Source organism: Echeneis naucrates, chromosome 21, assembly GCF_900963305.1.
Source record: "Echeneis naucrates chromosome 21, fEcheNa1.1, whole genome shotgun sequence".
Classification (NCBI taxonomy): Eukaryota; Metazoa; Chordata; class Actinopteri; order Carangiformes; family Echeneidae; genus Echeneis; species Echeneis naucrates.
Window position 1 is genome coordinate 17,384,132 of NC_042531.1, and position 19,852 is coordinate 17,403,983.

Here is a 19,852-nt window from a genome sequence, read left to right on the forward strand (position 1 = left end):
GAATATATTAATAATTAATAATCTAATTAATAATTAAAAATAAATTATTATTACAATTAAAAACACTACATATTTTACAGAAGACATTTATAATGCCAAGGTTTCCAAATATCAATATTACAGCACTGAAATCATTGCAGATGTTTTGGACAATGATAGAATAGGAATAAAACTCTTCCCTCTGTCTATTCATATGCATCGTCTTCTGGTCATCCTCAAATCTTTGATTTTCTCCACCAGTCTCATGGGAGTATCACTGAAAGGTAAAGTAAACCACCTCTCAATCTCAGAGGAAAAGAATTCCTCCTTATGTCAGTTAGAAGCAGATAATTCACATTTCCATCAGGTTGTGGTCACTGAAGCTAAACTGATTATTTTAATCACACTGGAAAAGCAAATGTTAGAAATGTAAAATGAGATGTGCGACTATGATCAAACTCTTACTCGTCATTAAATCTTGAATATTTAAAGAGGGAAGAAGTCTTGTCAGCTGACACTGATTTCTCCTTAACTGTACAGATGCAAATCAAAATGCAAATGTGAATATGAGTGAGACAGTCTGTCCCAGATAAATCAGTGATGTCTTCTACCTGCATGCTTGATGTATAATGTTCCCCTTCCAGCAGCATGCACATTAAAATATCAATGTCTGCTGAATCTGAAATGTCAGTTCCTGCTTTACCTGCTTGCTGAAAACCAAATAAATAAATAAATAAAATTGAATACATCCTAGCCTTCAAACACACACAGAGGGTGATGGTGCAGTAATTTCCTGACATGTGAGTCCAGAGTCTTTCTGACTATCACACTGCTGCAATAAAACACCACAAACTGCACCACTAAGATATGATATTGATCTCAATTGTGTAACGATGCAATAACACAATTGATTTAAAGAGCTTGGCTATTGGGGGATAATATCAGTCCTTCGTTTTCCAGCCACAATGAAGCACCTGTTGTGGGTTGTGTGTGTGTATGTCTTACATGTGTCTGATTGCCAGGGCAGGGGGATGAATGGAAAGGAGGATTTCATGCTTCTTGCAGAGCCCTTGAAAAACAAGGGCAACGTGTATGACGCTTTTGGCTGCAGTGAGCCCATCCCTCCTGGTTCCAGACAGCACTTTGAGTACCTCAAGAGCAGAGGGGTCACCCACTTCAAGGTGCTGCTTTCATGGGATCAACTTCTCCCTACAGGTCTCCCAAGTCAGCCGCAGCAGGCTGTGGTTACCTGTTACCGGAGCCTGCTGAGACAGCTCCAGAGGGTCGGCCTTCAGCCTCTGGTTATTCTTCACGGGTCCACAGTGCCAGATGCACTGCGATCAAGGTATGGAGGCTGGGAGAGCCATGAGCTGCTGGACATGTTTCAGCAGTACGCAGAGTTTGTCTTTCAGGAGTTTGGAGCACTGGCACACTCCTGGGTGACGCTGAGGGACTTGGACAGTGTTTTGCTTGAATTGAAGTCTGGAGATGCCAGCCTTGTGAAAAATGTCCTCCGACTCAACATGAACATTTACAGGCTTTACCATCAATGGTTTCCTGAAAAAGGTGGGTCAAACCAACAATGGAGGGGATTAAATACATATCAAATGAATTTTTAATTTCAGTTTAGGTAATTTGTTACTTACGTCGAAAAATATATATGTAGTCATTAATGTAATATATGATAGTATATAATAGTGAAATAGAAAGAGAATTACGTTGAAATGGTAAGCAATTATTGATATAATAAGACTGAAACTGCATTTTCAATGTTATTTGAGAATCCTTATTGCTTTATAATCAGCTGACACTGAAACCCTTCACCCTATAAGCATGTGAGCTCAGATTGTATGTGTAGATTATCATGTTAATGATCAGTCCAGGTGAGATCAATAAAAGAAAAAGGTTGCCAAGATAAAAGCAGTCCCAGTTTGCCACATGTGGTCTTTCAATGATGTCACGTCTTTATACTTGTATGTCCACAGGGCGACGTATATCAGTTGGCCTGAAAGCTACAGATGTGGCTCTCATCTCTGAGATTAAAGCTTCAACAACAGTAAGACACATCATCTGTTCCCATCTGTACATGATTTTTGAAATTCCCCCTTCCCATGGGTGAAATGAGTCAGACATCAAACCTAAGCCACATTTTAAAATAGTAAATTTGCAATAAGCATGGCTTTAAAAATGTTATTGAAAAAATTGTATCAGTATTTTTTCTAGATGTAATGAAATGTAATGTGATTAAGATGTAATGTGATTTTGAACTTCCTCTGTGAGTGAATTGAAATAAAGCTTAAGATTGGCAAGAAAAACAAGCGCTCATAGTCGGGCAACATCTTTTGGCTATATTTGGGTAAATCTGATTACGCTTTCTTAATTTGAGCGTTTTCTCCATTTGTTGAGAGGTTGAGGTTGAGGTTGAAACACTATAAGAAGAGAATCAGCCTGTTGGTGTGATTATTCCACTACATATCCACCAAATCAAAGTGTCCATCTTCAGGCACTTAGTATTGTTTAGATGGTACTGCCAAATAGCTGCTGCTTGTATGATTGGGTCACTGTTCTGCACAGTTTTACTGTTGGAGCCAAATTGCTCAGGTCAGTCAACCTGTCAAGCTTCCTCTTGGTACAGATGTGCCTGTGAAGGTTGAACAATAACTGCTTGATCATCATGTGTCAGCTACATATTCCCGACTCTGCCACCCTGTGCACAAAAAAAAACCAAAATGGCACATTTTGTTTTTTGTTTTTTTTTTACAAATGCTTTTAGCTGTTGAGACAATGTGTTGACAATTTGCGAATGTGCACAACAGTTATGACAAACTATGTTGTATGTTTTGTTCGGAACAGATGGATTTCTTGTCAGTTCACATCGAATATAACTGTGCCTCCACATCAAACTTTGCAGAGGAGCTGAGGGCTGTAAAGGTATAGGGAACATCTCGGTGTTTCCTTACACTCTGCATTTCATAGATTGTATGGCTATCACACTGCAACCACATGCATGCTATGCTATGCTATGTTTCAGATGGCCAGTGGGAACCTGCCTATCCTGATATACAACACAACTCTTCATGATTGTTCCTACAGTCATTACCAGCTCCTAGGCAATTTCCTGCAAGGTAATGCCATACAGCATATCTTTACTGATCTCTTAATCAATATAATCAGACACAGACACCAAAAGTATGTGACAGAATATCTTTTACACACACATGACATAGATCACTGTTTTGAGGCATCTTCATTCAAATAAATTCTAGCTAGAACAAACGTATTGTGCTTAAGGTGGAAACCGACGCAAAAATAACACTTCTTGTGTTATTATGATGTTTTCAATGACCAATGAAAATGATAAAGACTGAAGATAGTCAAGACTATCTTGTTGTAAATTGTAATAATGTAAACATTTACAGTACAATAATCATTAAGGTTTATTGTCTTCTGAGTGTTATCACGGGGTAGTGATTTTTGGAAATTGTTGTTGCTGTGGATCAATAAAGTTTTACAAGGAAATAATGTGCATGGTGAAGCACAATCCTTGGACATGGTTTTCTTTTTATGAGTTCTGGTATCAAACAGCACAATGAAATGTAATTACTCAGTCTGTCCTGGTTCCATAGATATTGTTTAAAAAACAAACACAAAAAACATTTCAATTAGGACGTCATATAAAAAAAAAAAAAAAAGAAAGTTTGATAAGCTGTTTAAAATCATTTGGAGCCTAAATTATGCATTTAGGTGATGTTTCAAATATTAAAAAGATAAAAATAGACAATTAAGGCACCTGTGACAATGCGGGCAGAGCATGTGCCACATAAACAAGGTACTTGTTGGCGATACTGGTTTGGTTCTGGCTGCTGTCATTGGTGACATCCCATTATAGTATATATATTAATATGTATGTGTGTAACTCCTGCTGCAGTTCTGAACAACAATGACTTGAATATCATTGGATGTGACATGAAGGACATTTTTGGTGAACTGGACATGCAGGATGTGAGAGTCAGGTGGGAGGTTGTCTTGATTAAAAAATGCACCTGTATATTGCTTTGAGTTTTGCAGATTTTTATTTTATGACCTTCTTTTCTCCATAAATGACAGCATTCCAGACCAAAAAGGGCCAGTTGGGTCCAGAAACAGCTACCAGAGTGTGTGGGATGAGTTTGAGACCCAAACCACAATAGAGCGAGACCTTTTCCTCAAAGAATCCTTCCCTGCTGACTTCCAGTGGGCCACCTCCAGCGAGTCCTTTAAGGTTGAGGGTGGCTGGGCAGAAGGTGGGAAGGGAGAGACCATTTGGGACCGCTTTGGTCATAAAGGCCTGGCCTTTGCGAATCAGACAGCTGATCTAGCTTGTGACAGCTTCCACAAGGTGGATTATGACGTCTATCTCCTGAGAGGCCTTAATGTCAACACCTACCAGTTTTCCATCTCCTGGGCTCGTATTTTCCCCTCAGGCCACAGAAACAGCCAATCAGAGCAGGGGGCTCTCTATTATGACAAGCTCATCAATGCACTCATTGAATCTGGGGTTCAACCTGTTGTCACTCTCTACCACTGGGATCTGCCTCAGGCACTTCAGGACTACGGCGGATGGACCAACACTTCCATTGTTGAAGCCTTCAAGGACTATGCAGATTTCTGCTTCTCCAGGTTTGGAGACAGGGTCAAGACCTGGAACACATTCAGTAGCCCTTGGGTGGTGAGCCATGCTGGCTATGGCACCGGAGAGCATCCCCCTGGAGTAAAAGACTATGTGGTTGCATCCTATCAGGTGAGAGTAATACTTTTTCTCTAATGTATATGCTCTGTTTCATTGTCACTCTGATGCACTCAGTATTTTTTGTCCCTTCAGGTCACTCACAATATAATCAAGTCTCATACTGAGGCCTGGCATGTCTACAATGATAAGCACCGCACGAAACAAGGAGGGAAAGTGGGCATCGCATTGAACTCTGACTGGGCAGAGCCCAGAAACGTTTCCAGGCCTGAAGACATGGCAGCTGCTGATCGCTACCTGCAGTTCATGCTGGGCTGGTTTGCACATCCCATTTTTGTAGATGGAGATTATCCTGCAACACTGAAGACTCAAGTGGAGGAGAAGAGAAAAGAGTGTCCCCACTCTGAGCCAGCAAGGCTGCCGGCTTTCACTCCTGAAGAGAAAAAGAGGATTCTGGGAGCGGCTGACTTTTTCGGGTTAAATCACTACACCTCCCGGTTGGTCAACAGCAGTGATGGAGGCTGCACCCCTGGTCCACAGGGGGTCGGTGACTTCCAGGCACATGTGGACCCATCGTGGTCCTCTACAGCCTCTGACTGGATATATTCAGCACCATGGGGTCTCCGAAGACTTTTAAAGTACATTTCCACAGAATATTTGAAAGGCACCAAAGTGCCGATTTACATTACTGGGAATGGGATGCCGACTGAGCACAGTGGGGACCCTTTTAATGACACTAGCAGAATCCTCTACATGGAGAGTTACATGAATGAGGCCCTGAAAGGTATGCTGGTGGGAGTTGTTTTAATGAAAATAACAAATACTGTGTGCATCTTGTACCCTGCAAATAGCTGATTATATATTATAGCAAGACATCGTAGTAGATGACATGAAATACTTTTTATTTTCTCAACAGCTATGCACTTGGATGGAGTAAATGTGCAGCGGTTTACTGTCCAGTCACTCATGGATGGTTTTGAAGGCCCACAAGGCTACAGTCAACAGTTTGGACTCCACCATGTAGACTTTGACCTGCCTGACAGACCCAGGACTCCAAAGCAGTCTGCATACTTTTACTCTCAAATAATTGAGAAAAATGGATTTGCTTCCAAAAAGCAGATGTTTAATTCACCAGAAGGACAAAATGTGAGGTCAAATAGATTTTCGCCAATGTCGCCTTCCACTGTTCCATCACAGGCTTCAAATGTCTGGAAGAAATTTTCAAACCAAAACAAGTTTGAGAGAAAACTCTACCACTATGGTTCCTTCCCACAAGGCTTCAGTTGGGGAGTTTCATCATCAGCTTACCAGATTGAAGGTGGTTGGAATGCAGATGGGAAGATGCCAAGCATCTGGGATACATTCACCCATAATTCTACCAGTATTCCTGGTAATGCCGATGGGAATGTGTCCTGTGACAGCTATCACAGAGTTGATGAAGACCTCTACATGCTGCGGGCTCTGAGGGTGAAGTCGTACAGATTCTCTCTGTCCTGGTCCAGGATCTTTCCTGATGGTCGGCATACCTCGCTGAACCAGAAAGGTGTTGACTACTACAACAGACTCCTTGATGGCCTCGTGGCATACAACATTACCCCCATGGTGACCCTCTATTACTGGGACCTCCCTCAAGCTTTGCAGGACCTCGGTGGATGGGAAAACGCAGACACGATTAATATTTTCAATGAATTTTGTGACTTCTGCTTTTCCACTTTTGGAGACAGAGTGAAATTTTGGATGACCTTCAACCAGCCTCAAACAATTGCATGGTCAGGATATGGACTTGGACAGTTTCCACCAAATGTTAAAAATCCAGGAACTGCACCATACAGAGTTGCACACAATCTGATCAAAGCTCATGCCAAAGCGTATCACACATATGATGATAAGTATCGCAAATCTCAAGGTGGTCTAGTATCCATTGCCCTAAATGCTGATTGGGTTGAACCTAAAGATGTTAACGTTCCCAGAGAATTGATGGCTGCTGACCGTGCTCTGCAGTTCCAACTAGGCTGGTTTGCACACCCCATTTTCAAGAATGGCGACTATCCTGATGCAATGAAGTGGCAAGTTGGAAACAAAAGTGAACTCCAAACTCTCTCAGAGTCAAGATTACCTTCCTTCAATGAAGAAGAAAAGAGCTTTATCAGGGGAACGGCGGACGTGTTCTGTATAAATCACTACACCACAAAGATTGTACACCACGCTACTTTGAGGCTCACACCCGAGTCTTATGAATATGACAGAGATCTGTCAGAAACAGAGGAAGGTGATTCACCAACTACTGCCATCAAAAACCAGAGAGCTGTAGCATGGGGCTTGAGAAGACTCCTCAGCTGGATCAAAGAGGAGTACGGAGATCCAGAAATTTATATTACTGAGAATGGAGTAGCTACAGATACTAAGACAACTTATGATGACTCGGCTAGAGTGTTCTATTACAAGACCTACGTTGATGAGGCTCTCAAAGGTACATTGACATTAGATTTTTATGTATATAATTTATTATTATCATGGTTGTTTAGAATTTCAGATTTTTAATGTAATCAATCTAATATTTATTTGCAGCTCATAATCTGGATGGTGTGAATGTGAAAGGATACATAGCAACATCTCTCATGGATTCCTTTGAGTGGCTTAATGGGTATAAAGTTGGATTTGGTTTTCACCATGTGGACTTCACCAACCCAAACCTGCCAAGAACACCGAAGTACTCGGCTCATTTCTACTACCAAGTCATAAAGAACAATGGTTTTCCTATGCCAGAGGATGAGAAGATGATTTATGGTCATTTCTGCAAAGATTTCATTTGGAGTACAGCTACAGCATCGTACCAGGTGAGCTGTTTAGATTAAGCCCTTTTATTAATGCCATTTCAGGGAATTGGGGGTTAATTTCTTACTCTGTTTTTCTGCACTTCAACCTCTGTCTCGCACGCACTGTTTTCAGATTGAAGGCGGATGGAGGGCAGATGGAAAAGGGCTCAGCATCTGGGACACATTTGCTCACACGCCTCTCCGAGTATTCAATGATGATAATGGCGACATAGCCTGTGACAGCTACAATAAAATAGAGGAGGATGTTGCTTTATTGAAGCAACTTAAAGTGACCCATTATCGTTTCTCCATATCCTGGCCAAGGGTACTTCCGGATGGCACCACCAAGCAGATCAATGAGGCTGGACTGAACTACTACCACAGACTGGTGGATGCACTGCTTGCTGCAAACATCCAACCGCATGTAAAACTCAAATTCTTCTTGACAGCATCTCAAAAAATGCTTGCTGTAGAGAAATGTATACAATTGTTAGATCTTTATTGTTGTTTCGTTGCTTTCAGATCACTCTTTATCACTGGGACCTTCCACAAGCGCTGCAAAATACTAAGGGCTGGGAGAATGAAACGATTATTGACAAATTTCGGGATTATGCTGACCTCATCTTTAGCCGTCTTGGCCACAAAGTGAAATTTTGGATCACCATTAATGAGCCATACAATATAGCCAATGTAGGCCATGGCTATGGAGCAGCTGCCCCAGGTATGACTCCTCACACATACAACGTCTGCCTTTGGCTTCGACTCAGAAACTGGTATGAAGTCAATGTTTTTCCAGCACAGTTGAACAAGAGAGCTGCTCATCGTAATTTGTGATTGAATTAAAAACATACATTTGATCTTCTAGATCTTATGTACAATGACAAAAGGCATGTAGCTAAAAAGAAGAAAAATTACGTTTTACTTTTGTGTGTCCAGGGATCAGTTTCCGACCTGGCACTCTGCCGTACATTGTGGGCCATAATCTGCTGAAAGCTCATGCTGAGGCCTGGCACCTATACAATGACAAATATCGGGCCAAACAAAAAGGAATCATCTCCATCACCATCAACTCTGACTGGTCAGAACCCAGAAATCCCCACAAGCAGGAGGACATTGATGCTGCTAGGCGGGTAGTGGAGGTACCTTTTTTTTTTTTAATTAAGTTTTACTGGTTTTCTAATTTATAGACCATTTTTCTGTTGGAACTTTGATTTAATCATTTACATATATTTTAAATAATTGTACTGTCTAATTGCTGATGTATTTCTCTTTGTGCAGTTCTATATTGGCTGGTTTGCCCATCCAATATTTAATGGAGACTACAGTGACATGATGAAGACAATCGTTCGAGAGCGGAGCTTGGCTTACGGTCTGCCAAAATCTCGGTATTTAAAGACCCCACATTTAATTCTGAATTGTAAATAATGGAATAAAGCAATATCTAGCATATAAAGTTTTTTACTATGCAGTTGTTTTTAATTGAGCCATTATTATAGGTAATACCTACAATTACCAACGAGCAAGTGTTTTCATTTTGCTGTCACAAGCAAATGTGTGTAACCAATGGTGCATTAAACTTTTCACTTTATTTTCTTTAGGCTGCCTGAGTTTTCCCCTGAAGAGATTAAGAGAGTTAAAGGTACCTATGATTACTTTGGCTTCAACCATTACACCACTGTCCTGGCATTCCCTGTGGATTATGGAAAACTTCAACACTATGATGCTGACAGGTGAGCACAGCACTGTATTATAATAACCCTAACCCTAACTTTCTGTGTGAAGTTTGCATGTTCTCCCCGTGCCTGTGAGGGTTTCCTCTCACTGTTCAAAGACATCATGTTTGGGTTAACTGGTGACTCTAGCTTGTGTCAGTGGTTGTCTGTGTGTGTTGGCCCTGCCCTCACTCAGTGTGAGCTGGAAGTGGATAAGCGGTAGAAGATGACAAGTATATCATGTATTTGAACTGCTTTAATTATCACAGGGGTGCGGGGACAATTGCTGATCGTACCTGGCTGGATTCAGGCTCATCCTGGCTGAAGGTCTCACCATTTGGATTCCGGAGAATTTTGAACTTCATCAAGGAGGAGTATGGAAATCCACCAATAATTATCACCGAGAACGGCATCTCAGAGCGAGGGCCTATTGACTTAAATGATGTTCACAGGAGCTATTACTATGAAAAGTACATCAACCAGGTGCTCAAAGGTATCAAAGTACAAGTTCCATGTGATGTTACTTAGGATCAGGTCGGGCTTGGAGAGACAGTTACCAACAATTTGACAGTAAATTAAATGTGTACACTTGTATTCCAAATCTGTTCATTTCTTTCCTTCCAGCTTACTTGCTAGATGACGTGAATATCTTGGGTTACACAGCTTGGTCGCTGATGGACAATCTAGAATGGGCCACTGGCTTTTCAGAGAGATTTGGCCTTTTCTACGTCAATCGATCAGACCCCAAACTTTCTCGAGTGGCCAAGACCTCTGTTGCCGTCTACTCCAACATCATCAGCTGCAACGGATTCCCTGACCCCTCCTCAGGGCCCCATGAGTGTCTGAACCCTGAACCTGAAGGTAAACAGAAGCAGATGATCTGATGCCTGTCTTGACTGATAAGTGTGAGGAACTCAAATGTACAGTAAGCTCAGAAATCATCATTTGAGTCCATTATGTAAAATACAATACAGGGTGCTGCTGGGGCTAGACATTTAACTTAGCATGAGAAAGTGATAGAAGAGTCTGTCTCTCTTTGCTCAAGGACAAAATACAGCCGCCATTTGAAACCTGGCTGTTTAGCAGTTTAGAGTCTGCTCGGCTGCAGACAGCAAGGCTCTGCAGAGCTTCGGCTGCCCTCTGCCCCCGATGGAGAACGTTGCCAGCCTCCTCTGCCTAAGCAGAACAGAGAGGATCTCTGGAGCCAGCTCCCTCCTGGGTTAAAATCTTTTTAACCTGCTCCCATCAGACAGACAAACAGCACCAATGGGCCGCCAGAACTCTGAACTCTGCATTATAGCAGTGGTGCAGCTTTTTTTGTGCAATTGCAAACTACACTGTGTGCAATTACTTAGACTGAGTGAACGTTTTTGGTTTACAGTGAATGTCTACCTCTAAATTATTACAGTTTTATATTGGCTTTATTTTTTTATATTGTCCATTTGCACTACAGGGAGGTTTTTTTGTAATTCTGTTGTTTACTTGGCAATGCAACGGCAGTAAAATCCTATTCTGTTCTGCATTAGACAATAGCCATAGCATGTCAGCAAGCTTTAGAGATGCTGATATGTGAGTTTTGATCCCTCTGGACAGAGCCAGACTAGCTGTTTGCTCATGATTCCGCTCTTTATGCTAAACCTAATGCTAACAGTCCTCTGTTTTTTCACACTAAACAGCGCATCACAACTGTAGTATTGATTGACTCACTAACACCGGGCAGATAAGCATTTCTTTAAAAACATAATGATAGAGGTACAGCTGCTATATGGCAATCTGTTTAAAAAGAATTCTGAAAACTTCTGTGTCTTTCCTGCAGGAACGAGCGCACCGATCATTGATGACACTGTGATATTCCTGGGGATGAAACTCTCTGCCACTGAAGCTGAGGTCGGGCTGAACACCACATTTGCTCTGCTGATTGTTGCAGTACTTGGAGTTGTTTGTTCATCCCTTCTTATTGTTATGGCAAGAAAAAAAAATAAGAAAATTAGCGTCAACACTGTCGACATGAAGATGAAATTTTGATTGCATTCAATAAGAGTTTTACATAAATCCATAACTGTACCAGTAAATGTTGAGCTCCATCTTCATAGAAGCACCTTCTTTTTTTAGACATTCATGGCTTGGGGAATTGTATATCTTCTCCTAAGGGTATGATTGAACACATTTTTAGAATTTCATTTAATTATAGACCATATTCAGCTGTTCTGAAGGCTCACGTATCAAATTTGCTAGATCCCCAGTAATACATGGAATTTCATATGTGTTTTTTTCTTCTTATGGTTATTCTGTTTTCTGTCATTTAAAAAAAATGTTTATCATTGCTATTGTTGGACAATGACATTTAAGAGCTAAAGAGAATGGTCTGGTTGCAACACATGGTCAAAGAGCAACTTTTCACTTTTTAATACCAGCAGGTTATGGATATTCTTTCCAGATTTCTTAGGGTTTTTTATAGCCTCCATTACTCGTGTGAACATTTGCCAAACACAGTAAACAACCACTGCAGTGCCTGCAGGGACAGGCTTTTTAAATAAGATATTCATTTTGGCTGTCATCCCTATTCATTCCAAATTCTCCTCAGAAAATCTCCCATAACATAAAACTAAAATTCCGTGGGCCTCATAATGTGCCTCATTTCATGATTTGATATAAATGCAGAGATGTCAAACATATCAGCATCTTCTTCCCCTCCATTATAAGACCGGATATGAAGTTTTGAGTGTTAGCAGTATCTTAAAATACAATGACAGCTATCTGCACTTGCTTTGTGAAGCAATATATTTCACCATACCTGAAATGCTGGAACGTCAGAAGTGGTATATGGTGTCTTGCACAATAACGACACTAAGCATTTTCTGATTAATCATCAATCTGTGCCAGGATGCTGAATTTCATCATGTAGAAAGGAAAGAAAAGTTCATTTCTGGCACGGATTTGGAGGTTGTACTTTTACAAACATAAATATTGAACTGGAACTGTGGTTTTGCATTATTGCTGTTGCTATGTTGAAATATCTTATCGTCACTAGAAATGGCTCTGAGGATACTAATCTTCTAACTTTAAAGACTGTCAACATATATTAGGTTGTGAACGCTACTGTGGTGCTCAGCCGACAACACCCAAAGTCAAAATGCAGTAACCATGTTTGTTGCTGCACATACACCAGTGTACCTGTAACAACCTGTGCAAAGATGTGTTGTTTTGGGTTGATATAACACACAAGTCTGAATCATGGCACAGATCATATAGCCAGCTAAACTAAAAAATGCACTCATTTTCCGCAATTTAGCACAGCCTTTAGAAAAAAGGCCTATTAGTGTGAACAACTTGATGAAGACTGTTACATTTTTAACTGAAATGGAAAGACCTTCCCAATGAGGGTAATGGGTTTGAGGTCCTTAAATGCTATGCTACTAGGCCTCTAAGTTATATAGAAATATATACATTTAATTGAACATTTTCAAAACACTAATGAACAGAAAAATTAAACAATTGGAACTGGAAATTTTAAGCTAATTATTAAAGGAGACAGAAACCCTGTGAAAACTGGCATTTGTTGGAAAATTTTTATTTTAAAAACTAACCACAAAGTACTATCGATACAAAAGTATAAAAAGTACAAAAAGCATTGGTCAAAAATAAGCTGAGATGAGAATATTTGAGTTGGCACTAATGGCACTGTGGGTATGATTCTGAATACAAAAGATGGCATCTTACCGAGTGTATCCAAGCCACTCAATTCACATTGAAATGATAACATCACTTACAACCTTCATTGAGACACCAGAGCAGTCATAGCAAATCCAAAACTCAGCACTTTAAGATATGGAAAATGAGAAAATCCTTACAGTACATTTCTGGTTCATATTGGAGAAAAAAAAGAAGCATATTTTGGTCAAAAATGGTGCATGCCCATTAAAGCAAACCACTGAGTATTGGAAATAAATGTAAGGAAAAAAAAATGTACAAGAAGAAAGAAAATTAGAAATTTGTTTTACTAAAGTGTTTTTCCAGAATGGACGAGTTTATGGATCGAATCAGGCTTTGAGGAGTTTACGCAGTCTTAAATGTCATTTTTCTTGATAACAATTATTCAAACAAGCAAATGTTGGCCACAGTGAAAAGAGCCTCTTTTCCAAATCACTATACTCTAAACTAATACAAAAATAAACAACAGTATCAAATACAAGTTTAAAACAATACAAGACAATATCAAGAGTTACATGTTTTTCAAGCATTATCCAGGTTTGTTTATTCCTTTGGACAAAGGCGCCCCAAATGTGTTCCAGTTACTATACCAGAAACCAGACTTGGGTATGTTGACTGGTCCAGTGCCAACATTGTGGAAGAAAAAAATATATATATTTATGTGACACACTTGAAATAATCTTTGTATGAAAACACCATGAAGTCTGACAATAACTCAGCATGACAATAAATCCAGTACCTTTCTTCTCTGAAAACCTTTTTTTGCATCTACAAACACTCATGCATTCCTCAAGTGACAAGATTCAACCCTTACAGTTTGGAGCGCAGTTTCTATTTTTATTATTTATTTATTTTTTTTTTTGCAATGTCATTGGCGTGGGCTTACCTTTACAAAATACCATAAAATGAACTTCCAGTTTAGGTCAAAGGCAAACTTGAGATGCATTCACTGAACTTCTGACAAAGAAGAAACTCAAAAAACAACTAATAACTAAGTCTCATAATAAAAAAAAAAAAAAAATAGCAAGAAAAGAATAGCTGCCCTGAGGGAGAAGTACAAGGTAACCTTAACCGTTCTGGTTGCACTACGGTAGTTTATAAGCACTTTGGATCTTCAGACAGGCTGGCATCTCAAGTATTGCTGGGTTGAGACAACCATTCTCCTCCTCGTTCAACTCAATGCTCGACCACAGCTGGCCATAACACTGGAAGGCTTGGGCTGACTTCATCCACCTCAAGCAAATTCATTCTGATACTCGCACACATGCGCGCATACACACACACACACACACACACACACTCACTCACACTCCTCGGTTGATTCCCTCATGTGCGCTTACTGGTCCTGATGAGATCGGATGACGACAACCTACGCACGGAGACCTGTTAACAGAAGGATCGTGTGGATGTTAGTTGGCGTTAAGTTCACTATTTATCAAAAGACAAAAGCTAAATAAAATAAAAGGAATATTTTAAAGCATATACATTAGTGTCACCTTTGTCACATGTACCGCTTTGCTTCTCCTGGGCAAAGTTTAGTCTGTTCTGTTCAACTGCTGTGCCATTGGACTCCGGGCTGCTGCTGCGTGATGGGCTGTTCTCCTCATTCTGGTAAGCCATGTCCAAATGCTGCTGGGCCAGTTTCAGGTGTCTGCGCAGCCTCTCCAGCTCCCGCGATGAAGCTTCATCCCCAAACGACTCGCGGCCTGAGTCTCCCAGGTTATCCCTGAAGCCCATTTTTCCTGATGGGTCCTTCTTCAGAGCTGTGTGGTAGCCCGGAGGCGCAGATGGCTGGCGGCAGATGGAAGACCTCTGGCTGGCCAGTGCTGGGTGACGGGGGGTGGGGGTCCGAGACCGAGGTGCACAGAAGCAGTCACGAATACCGCTGATGCCGAGGTGAATGATCTCCAGCAAAGTGAAGAGCAGACACAAGGCGCTGACAGCATACATAATGAGCAGGAAGATCGTTTTCTCTGTAGGGCGCGAGACAAAGCAATCCACTGTGTGAGGGCAAGGCGAGCGTGTGCATACATACGATGGTGCCACTTCCAGTCCATAAAGGATGTACTGTCCAAAGAGGAATGACACCTCAAAGATGGCACGTGATAGCAGCTGAAACACATAGACCTTCATCAGGCCGTCTCTCTTGATGCGACGCCGTCCATCATGCTTTTTGCTGGGCTTCTCCACAACTTCTTTTTCTTTTTCTGGCTCAATCTCCTCTAGGATCATGGGGTCCTCCTCCCCATTATCCTCCGCTTCCTCATAGTCCCGGTTGGTGCCACGACTCACTATAGGCATTCTCTTCCTGCCCCGGGGCCGATAGTCATCATCCTCCATGCGGGCGATCTTGTGCATAGCAAAGCCAAGATACATGATAGTGGGGGTGGTGATCATAATTACTTGGAAGACCCAAAAACGAATGTGAGACAGTGGTGCAAAGGCATCATAGCACACATTTTCACAACCAGGTTGCTGAGTGTTACACACAAATTTACTCTGTTCATCGTAGTAGATTGATTCGCCCCCGACTGCTGTCAACACGATACGGAAGACAATGAGGAGGGTGAGCCAGATTTTGCCCACAAAGGTGGAGTGATTGGAAATCTCATCCAGAAGTCGTGTGAGGAAGCTCCAGCTCATCTTGACGGTGATACAGGAGGGAGCCTCTCAAACCTGTGCGGAACATAAAAATTTGAGTTGGATATTGTTTTTACACAAGTAGTCACTGCCCATAGGAAACATACTACAGATAAGATTCAGTCAATAAAAACAATCTCAATCAGACATTTGGTAAAATGGATATGGCTCTATTACAATAGCCTAGTTGGTTGAGGCCAGGAATGCTGTTTGATGGACTTATTTGACGTAAACTGGAAACACCATGATCCTGGTTTAGAAATCTTTTCGTTTGCAGTCCCCATATTATTGCAAAGGACTGTCACAAGGTGGTGCTAGAGCTCCACTTTCTCCCAGTGACATCTCACGCCAACCCTCAACGTTAAGATGGGGCAGGCTCAGCAGAAGATCCCTGATAGAATCTCTATACATGTTAGGGAAGACGTGTTCTCCTTGGGGTCACTGGTACAATTGGCAACATTACATTAGAAAACAGCAATTAAAATTATATCCACATTTATGAGGATTCCAGCAAACACTTGACTTCTATTGAAATATCTAATGAGACTTTAAGCCCAAATCACACTCGCGTTGATAGCATGCCACGTGGTTCATTATCCTAGGTGTCTGCAAAGTGAGTGCTGTCACACTGAGACCAACTTCATAACTCTGCTGAGAAATTATCCACCACTTTTAACTGTACCATGCCTGTATCACCTAGCTGAAAAACTATTCATTTTGACTTAGAAAAGATCATGTCAAATCAACTTTCCCAGTTGATTGCATTGCCTTTTTATCGTGATTTGGCAGCAAAAGATGTCATGGAACATACTTAAACAGTGATAAAGATGGTAAAAGATGACATTCAGAGTGTGACAGGTCAAAAAAAAGAACAGTATTTGGTAGGCTGGGTGTTAAAGATAATCATTCTGAAAACAGCCGCCAACTTACTCAAGCACTGTCTACAAAGTCTAAGGAATGTGCTCTGTAAATATGAGGGACAGTTATTGCAGTGGCATAATTTAACTAAAAAGCACTAAAACACAAGGGAAGAGTATTCTAGAGCTGCTTTTCAAATCAACCCAACCCAAACCTCCAAACCATCTGCTGTATGAGGGGCATTTTAGTCCTCCCATTTCTGCAACTTTCCAAAAACGACAGTTCAACATTGACACCCACTTCACGCTGCTTATGGCCATATGTGAGGATATGAGACAGTATGCTGAGTTGAACCCACCCCCTTTGTATTCAGTTACTTATACTCAGCCGGAAAATATACCTCTACTTAGCTGAATTAAATGTAACGATTCAAAATTTTTAACTGAAATAGATCAAACTAGGCAAAAATACTGTCCAAAGATCTCATAACTATTCCTGAGAGGCCTCTAAACATAACATCACCCTGGAAGTGCTCAGGCATGGGTGCTTAATAAGAGCCCTTTGTGTTGGGTTTGGCTCAGGTATCACCTTTGATGTTGTGCTTGTATGACACTCAGTAAATACAGGGTTAAAATGAAGCTCAAGTTTTCATTGTTCAACAGCGATTCATGTATAAATGAACAACCTAATGAATCATCTGCTACAAGAGAAAACTCAGTCTTCATGACTCAGTGGTTCATCTGAGACTTTGAGGATCTCATTGACTTTTAGTCATTGTCTCCCTGTGAGTGTCTGTTTACACAGATAAAACATACAGACTGTGAGCTCTGCTATACTGTTGATCCTGGTCGTATTTTACAGTGCAGTTCAAATCAGTTTGTTTTTCCAATAAATACCTTCAACATAGTTGCCTCTATTTATTTACTGTTGACAATTCTAGTGTATACTGCTCAGTGGCTGCAACTGACATTGGAGCTTATGTGTGGTTTCTGCAGAAGCTGGCTTTATGCAGCTGTATCCTGCATGAAACAACTTCACCTGAAAAAAAGTGACATTTGCACATTAAGGTAGTCAGACTGATACAGCTTTACTCAGTGGAGGTCTGTGTTTTTGAAAACGCAATGAAATGAATGCATGAAATAGACGAATACTTTATTAATCCCAAAGGAAATTTAAGTTTCCTAACTGATGATTTAAATTTATCACCAATTGCATTAAAGAGAGGAAAATCAAAGTTCATGAGCTACCAGAGAGTTTTATCTCAGTTATATTTTACTATCACTACTGTCATCTTTGGTTATCTAAAATGACCAATACATTGCTTTTTTGTCTAGCAGAGAAAAGTGTTGCTACTTTTGTTTCGCAGTTAGAAGTTGCCCCAAGCCAACATCAGAGATGATATCAGTGTCCATGGAAAACTGCTGCATTACATGCAGGAGTCTGGGAGTGTGTGTCATACTTGATAAAAAAAATGTAAAAACTGTCAGACTCCCACACAAAGCTAGACTAGAGCTAATCTGACAGTTGGAAAGTGTAATTTAAATATTGTCTTTTCCCCCTCTGCACAGTCATGTTGTTGGAATACACAAACAAAGTCTGTTTAAGTTTGACCTGTCAGAGAAGGACATAATTTTTGCCATTTGATGACAAACAACCATTTCTAAACTTAAAAAAATAAAATAAATAAATAAGCAGCAGGCTTCGAGTGTGTGTGTATTTGATCACAGGTTACCACAACCCAATATCAGCCTGGAAGGGGATTTTAGTCAGCAAATGAGCTGATAACATCTATTCAAGAAAGACTGCACATACAAAAGGCCTGCTGATGCTGTGAACGTCCGTGTTTTAAATCTTTTTAAAGTGTAATTGAGGCATCTCTTTTTTCTGGAGTTCACTGGTATTTTGAGAACTTCAATAATCTGACATCTCAGCCTATTAAACATACGCCATGTGAACAAAATTAAGCTTGTGGGTTCTATTTTTATCAAAAATGATCCTACGTTGATCAGATACACACAAACTCGTTAAACTTGCTCATTGGCTCTGTATGCCTCCCATGTCATACATCTAAAACCTGCATCACATTGATTTCAGCCTTGCTCTGTGTGGAGGATTTCTTAAAACATGGCATGCCTTCCATGTTAGGAACAAACTAAAGCAGCTGAGTCTCAGCACCAACCCAGCAGAACACAGGGGCTTTTGTGGCTCCCACATCTGGGAAGCCAGATACGCCTTTCACTCCCATATCCTAAAACCCTGAACCTGAGAGGCTCTGAGCTTGGGAAGGAAAAAAATAATAACCAGCATCAGAGTCCAAGTGGAGGGAGCTCAGCGAGCAGTGGTGGTGACACCAGGGGAAAAAATTCACTATTCACTATTTCTGGAAGTGAAGCAGACAGAGGAGTCAGCGTGGGCCTGCATCTGCTGAATCACATCATCTTCATTAAAAATGATCACTTAAATCTAATCTCATTGCATTCCTCGTGGTTAGGAGGTGGACGTCACCACGGAGCTGCCTCAGGTCATCTCTGTTTAACCGCCACTGAGGGGTTCCGTTCACCCTCCTGTTCTCCGGCTTATGGCGGGGGGGGGGGGTCCCTCCATCGCCATAGTCTGGACTTCCCTCCCCATCCCAAACACCGCGCGGACCCGACAGAGCCGTTTCGGCACGCGGTGCCGTTCACGCCGGCGTCCCGCAAGTTAGCATCGTTTCCACACGGACGCAACCAATTTGCGTGCTCCGTTCAGCCTGTGCGCCCAAAACTTCCGTCGGCGGCTGAACAATAAGCGAGCCGACACCGCCTTGGTGAGCACAAGCTGTTAGAACTGCTGGGAGAAAAGTTGGAGGGATAAACAAAAAAAAAACCCAAACTTGAGCCGGGCCGGCCATTGTTAGCACGGCTCTGCTGTGTGCGGGATGCTGCCACGCGTCGCCTGCGTGGGATTTTTTTTTTTTTTTTTACCTTCAGTTGTGATGTTGGCTCCTCTGTCGTTGTTTTCGAGCGCCTTTCCTTCGCGTTGTGTTGATTATAAGACCGCGGCCCACCTCTCAGGCTGTAACATCAAGCCATCCAGGGCTTTTTTCCCGTTGTTGCCGTGCTCTTTCCCGTGAGGAGCTTGCGTTCTTCTCCGGGCTGCGTGCTGTACTGCGGGCTGAGGACAAAGAATATTCCCAAATCCCCCCCCTCCTTTTCTCCTCCCAGTTTTCAGCCGGGCACCCCACCCCCTGTCTACGCACACTGGAGCAAAACCATCAACAGCCTGCATTCCTGATGCAATCCTCGTTTTTTCTTTCACCCATAACTTTACCCTCGGACCCCCAGACAGAAAAACACTGAGATCTGCCACAGCACTGGGCCCTCACAGGGAAAAACACACGTTCGTTTTAATGGGAAGTCTGTGATTGTGTA

General features: G+C 41.5%; 2 protein-coding genes across 2 annotated transcripts; one reads left to right on the forward strand and one right to left on the reverse strand.

The window, feature by feature from the left end:
• Positions 1–1,010: 1,010 nt before the first annotated feature.
• On the forward strand, positions 1,011–11,258 carry LOC115062230 (lactase-phlorizin hydrolase). The gene is made up of 17 exons (XM_029530860.1): positions 1,011–1,545; positions 1,965–2,035; positions 2,833–2,910; positions 3,011–3,104; positions 3,908–3,992; positions 4,087–4,759; positions 4,841–5,489; positions 5,622–7,175; positions 7,274–7,542; positions 7,655–7,945; positions 8,044–8,242; positions 8,458–8,660; positions 8,800–8,906; positions 9,120–9,251; positions 9,503–9,726; positions 9,858–10,094; positions 11,050–11,258. The coding sequence occupies exons 1-17, from the start codon at positions 1,011–1,013 to the stop codon at positions 11,256–11,258; spliced, it is 5,610 nt and encodes a 1,869-aa protein (XP_029386720.1).
• Positions 11,259–12,800: 1,542 nt separating this feature from the next.
• Positions 12,801–19,592, reverse strand: gjc4b (gap junction protein gamma 4b). Its single transcript, XM_029530287.1, has 3 exons — positions 19,406–19,592; positions 14,441–15,620; positions 12,801–14,327 (listed from the first exon to the last, which is right to left on the reverse strand). Exons 2-3 carry the CDS (start codon positions 15,585–15,587, stop codon positions 14,314–14,316), a joined length of 1,161 nt encoding a protein of 386 aa, XP_029386147.1. The 5' UTR covers positions 15,588–15,620; positions 19,406–19,592; the 3' UTR covers positions 12,801–14,313.
• Positions 19,593–19,852: the final 260 nt, after the last annotated feature.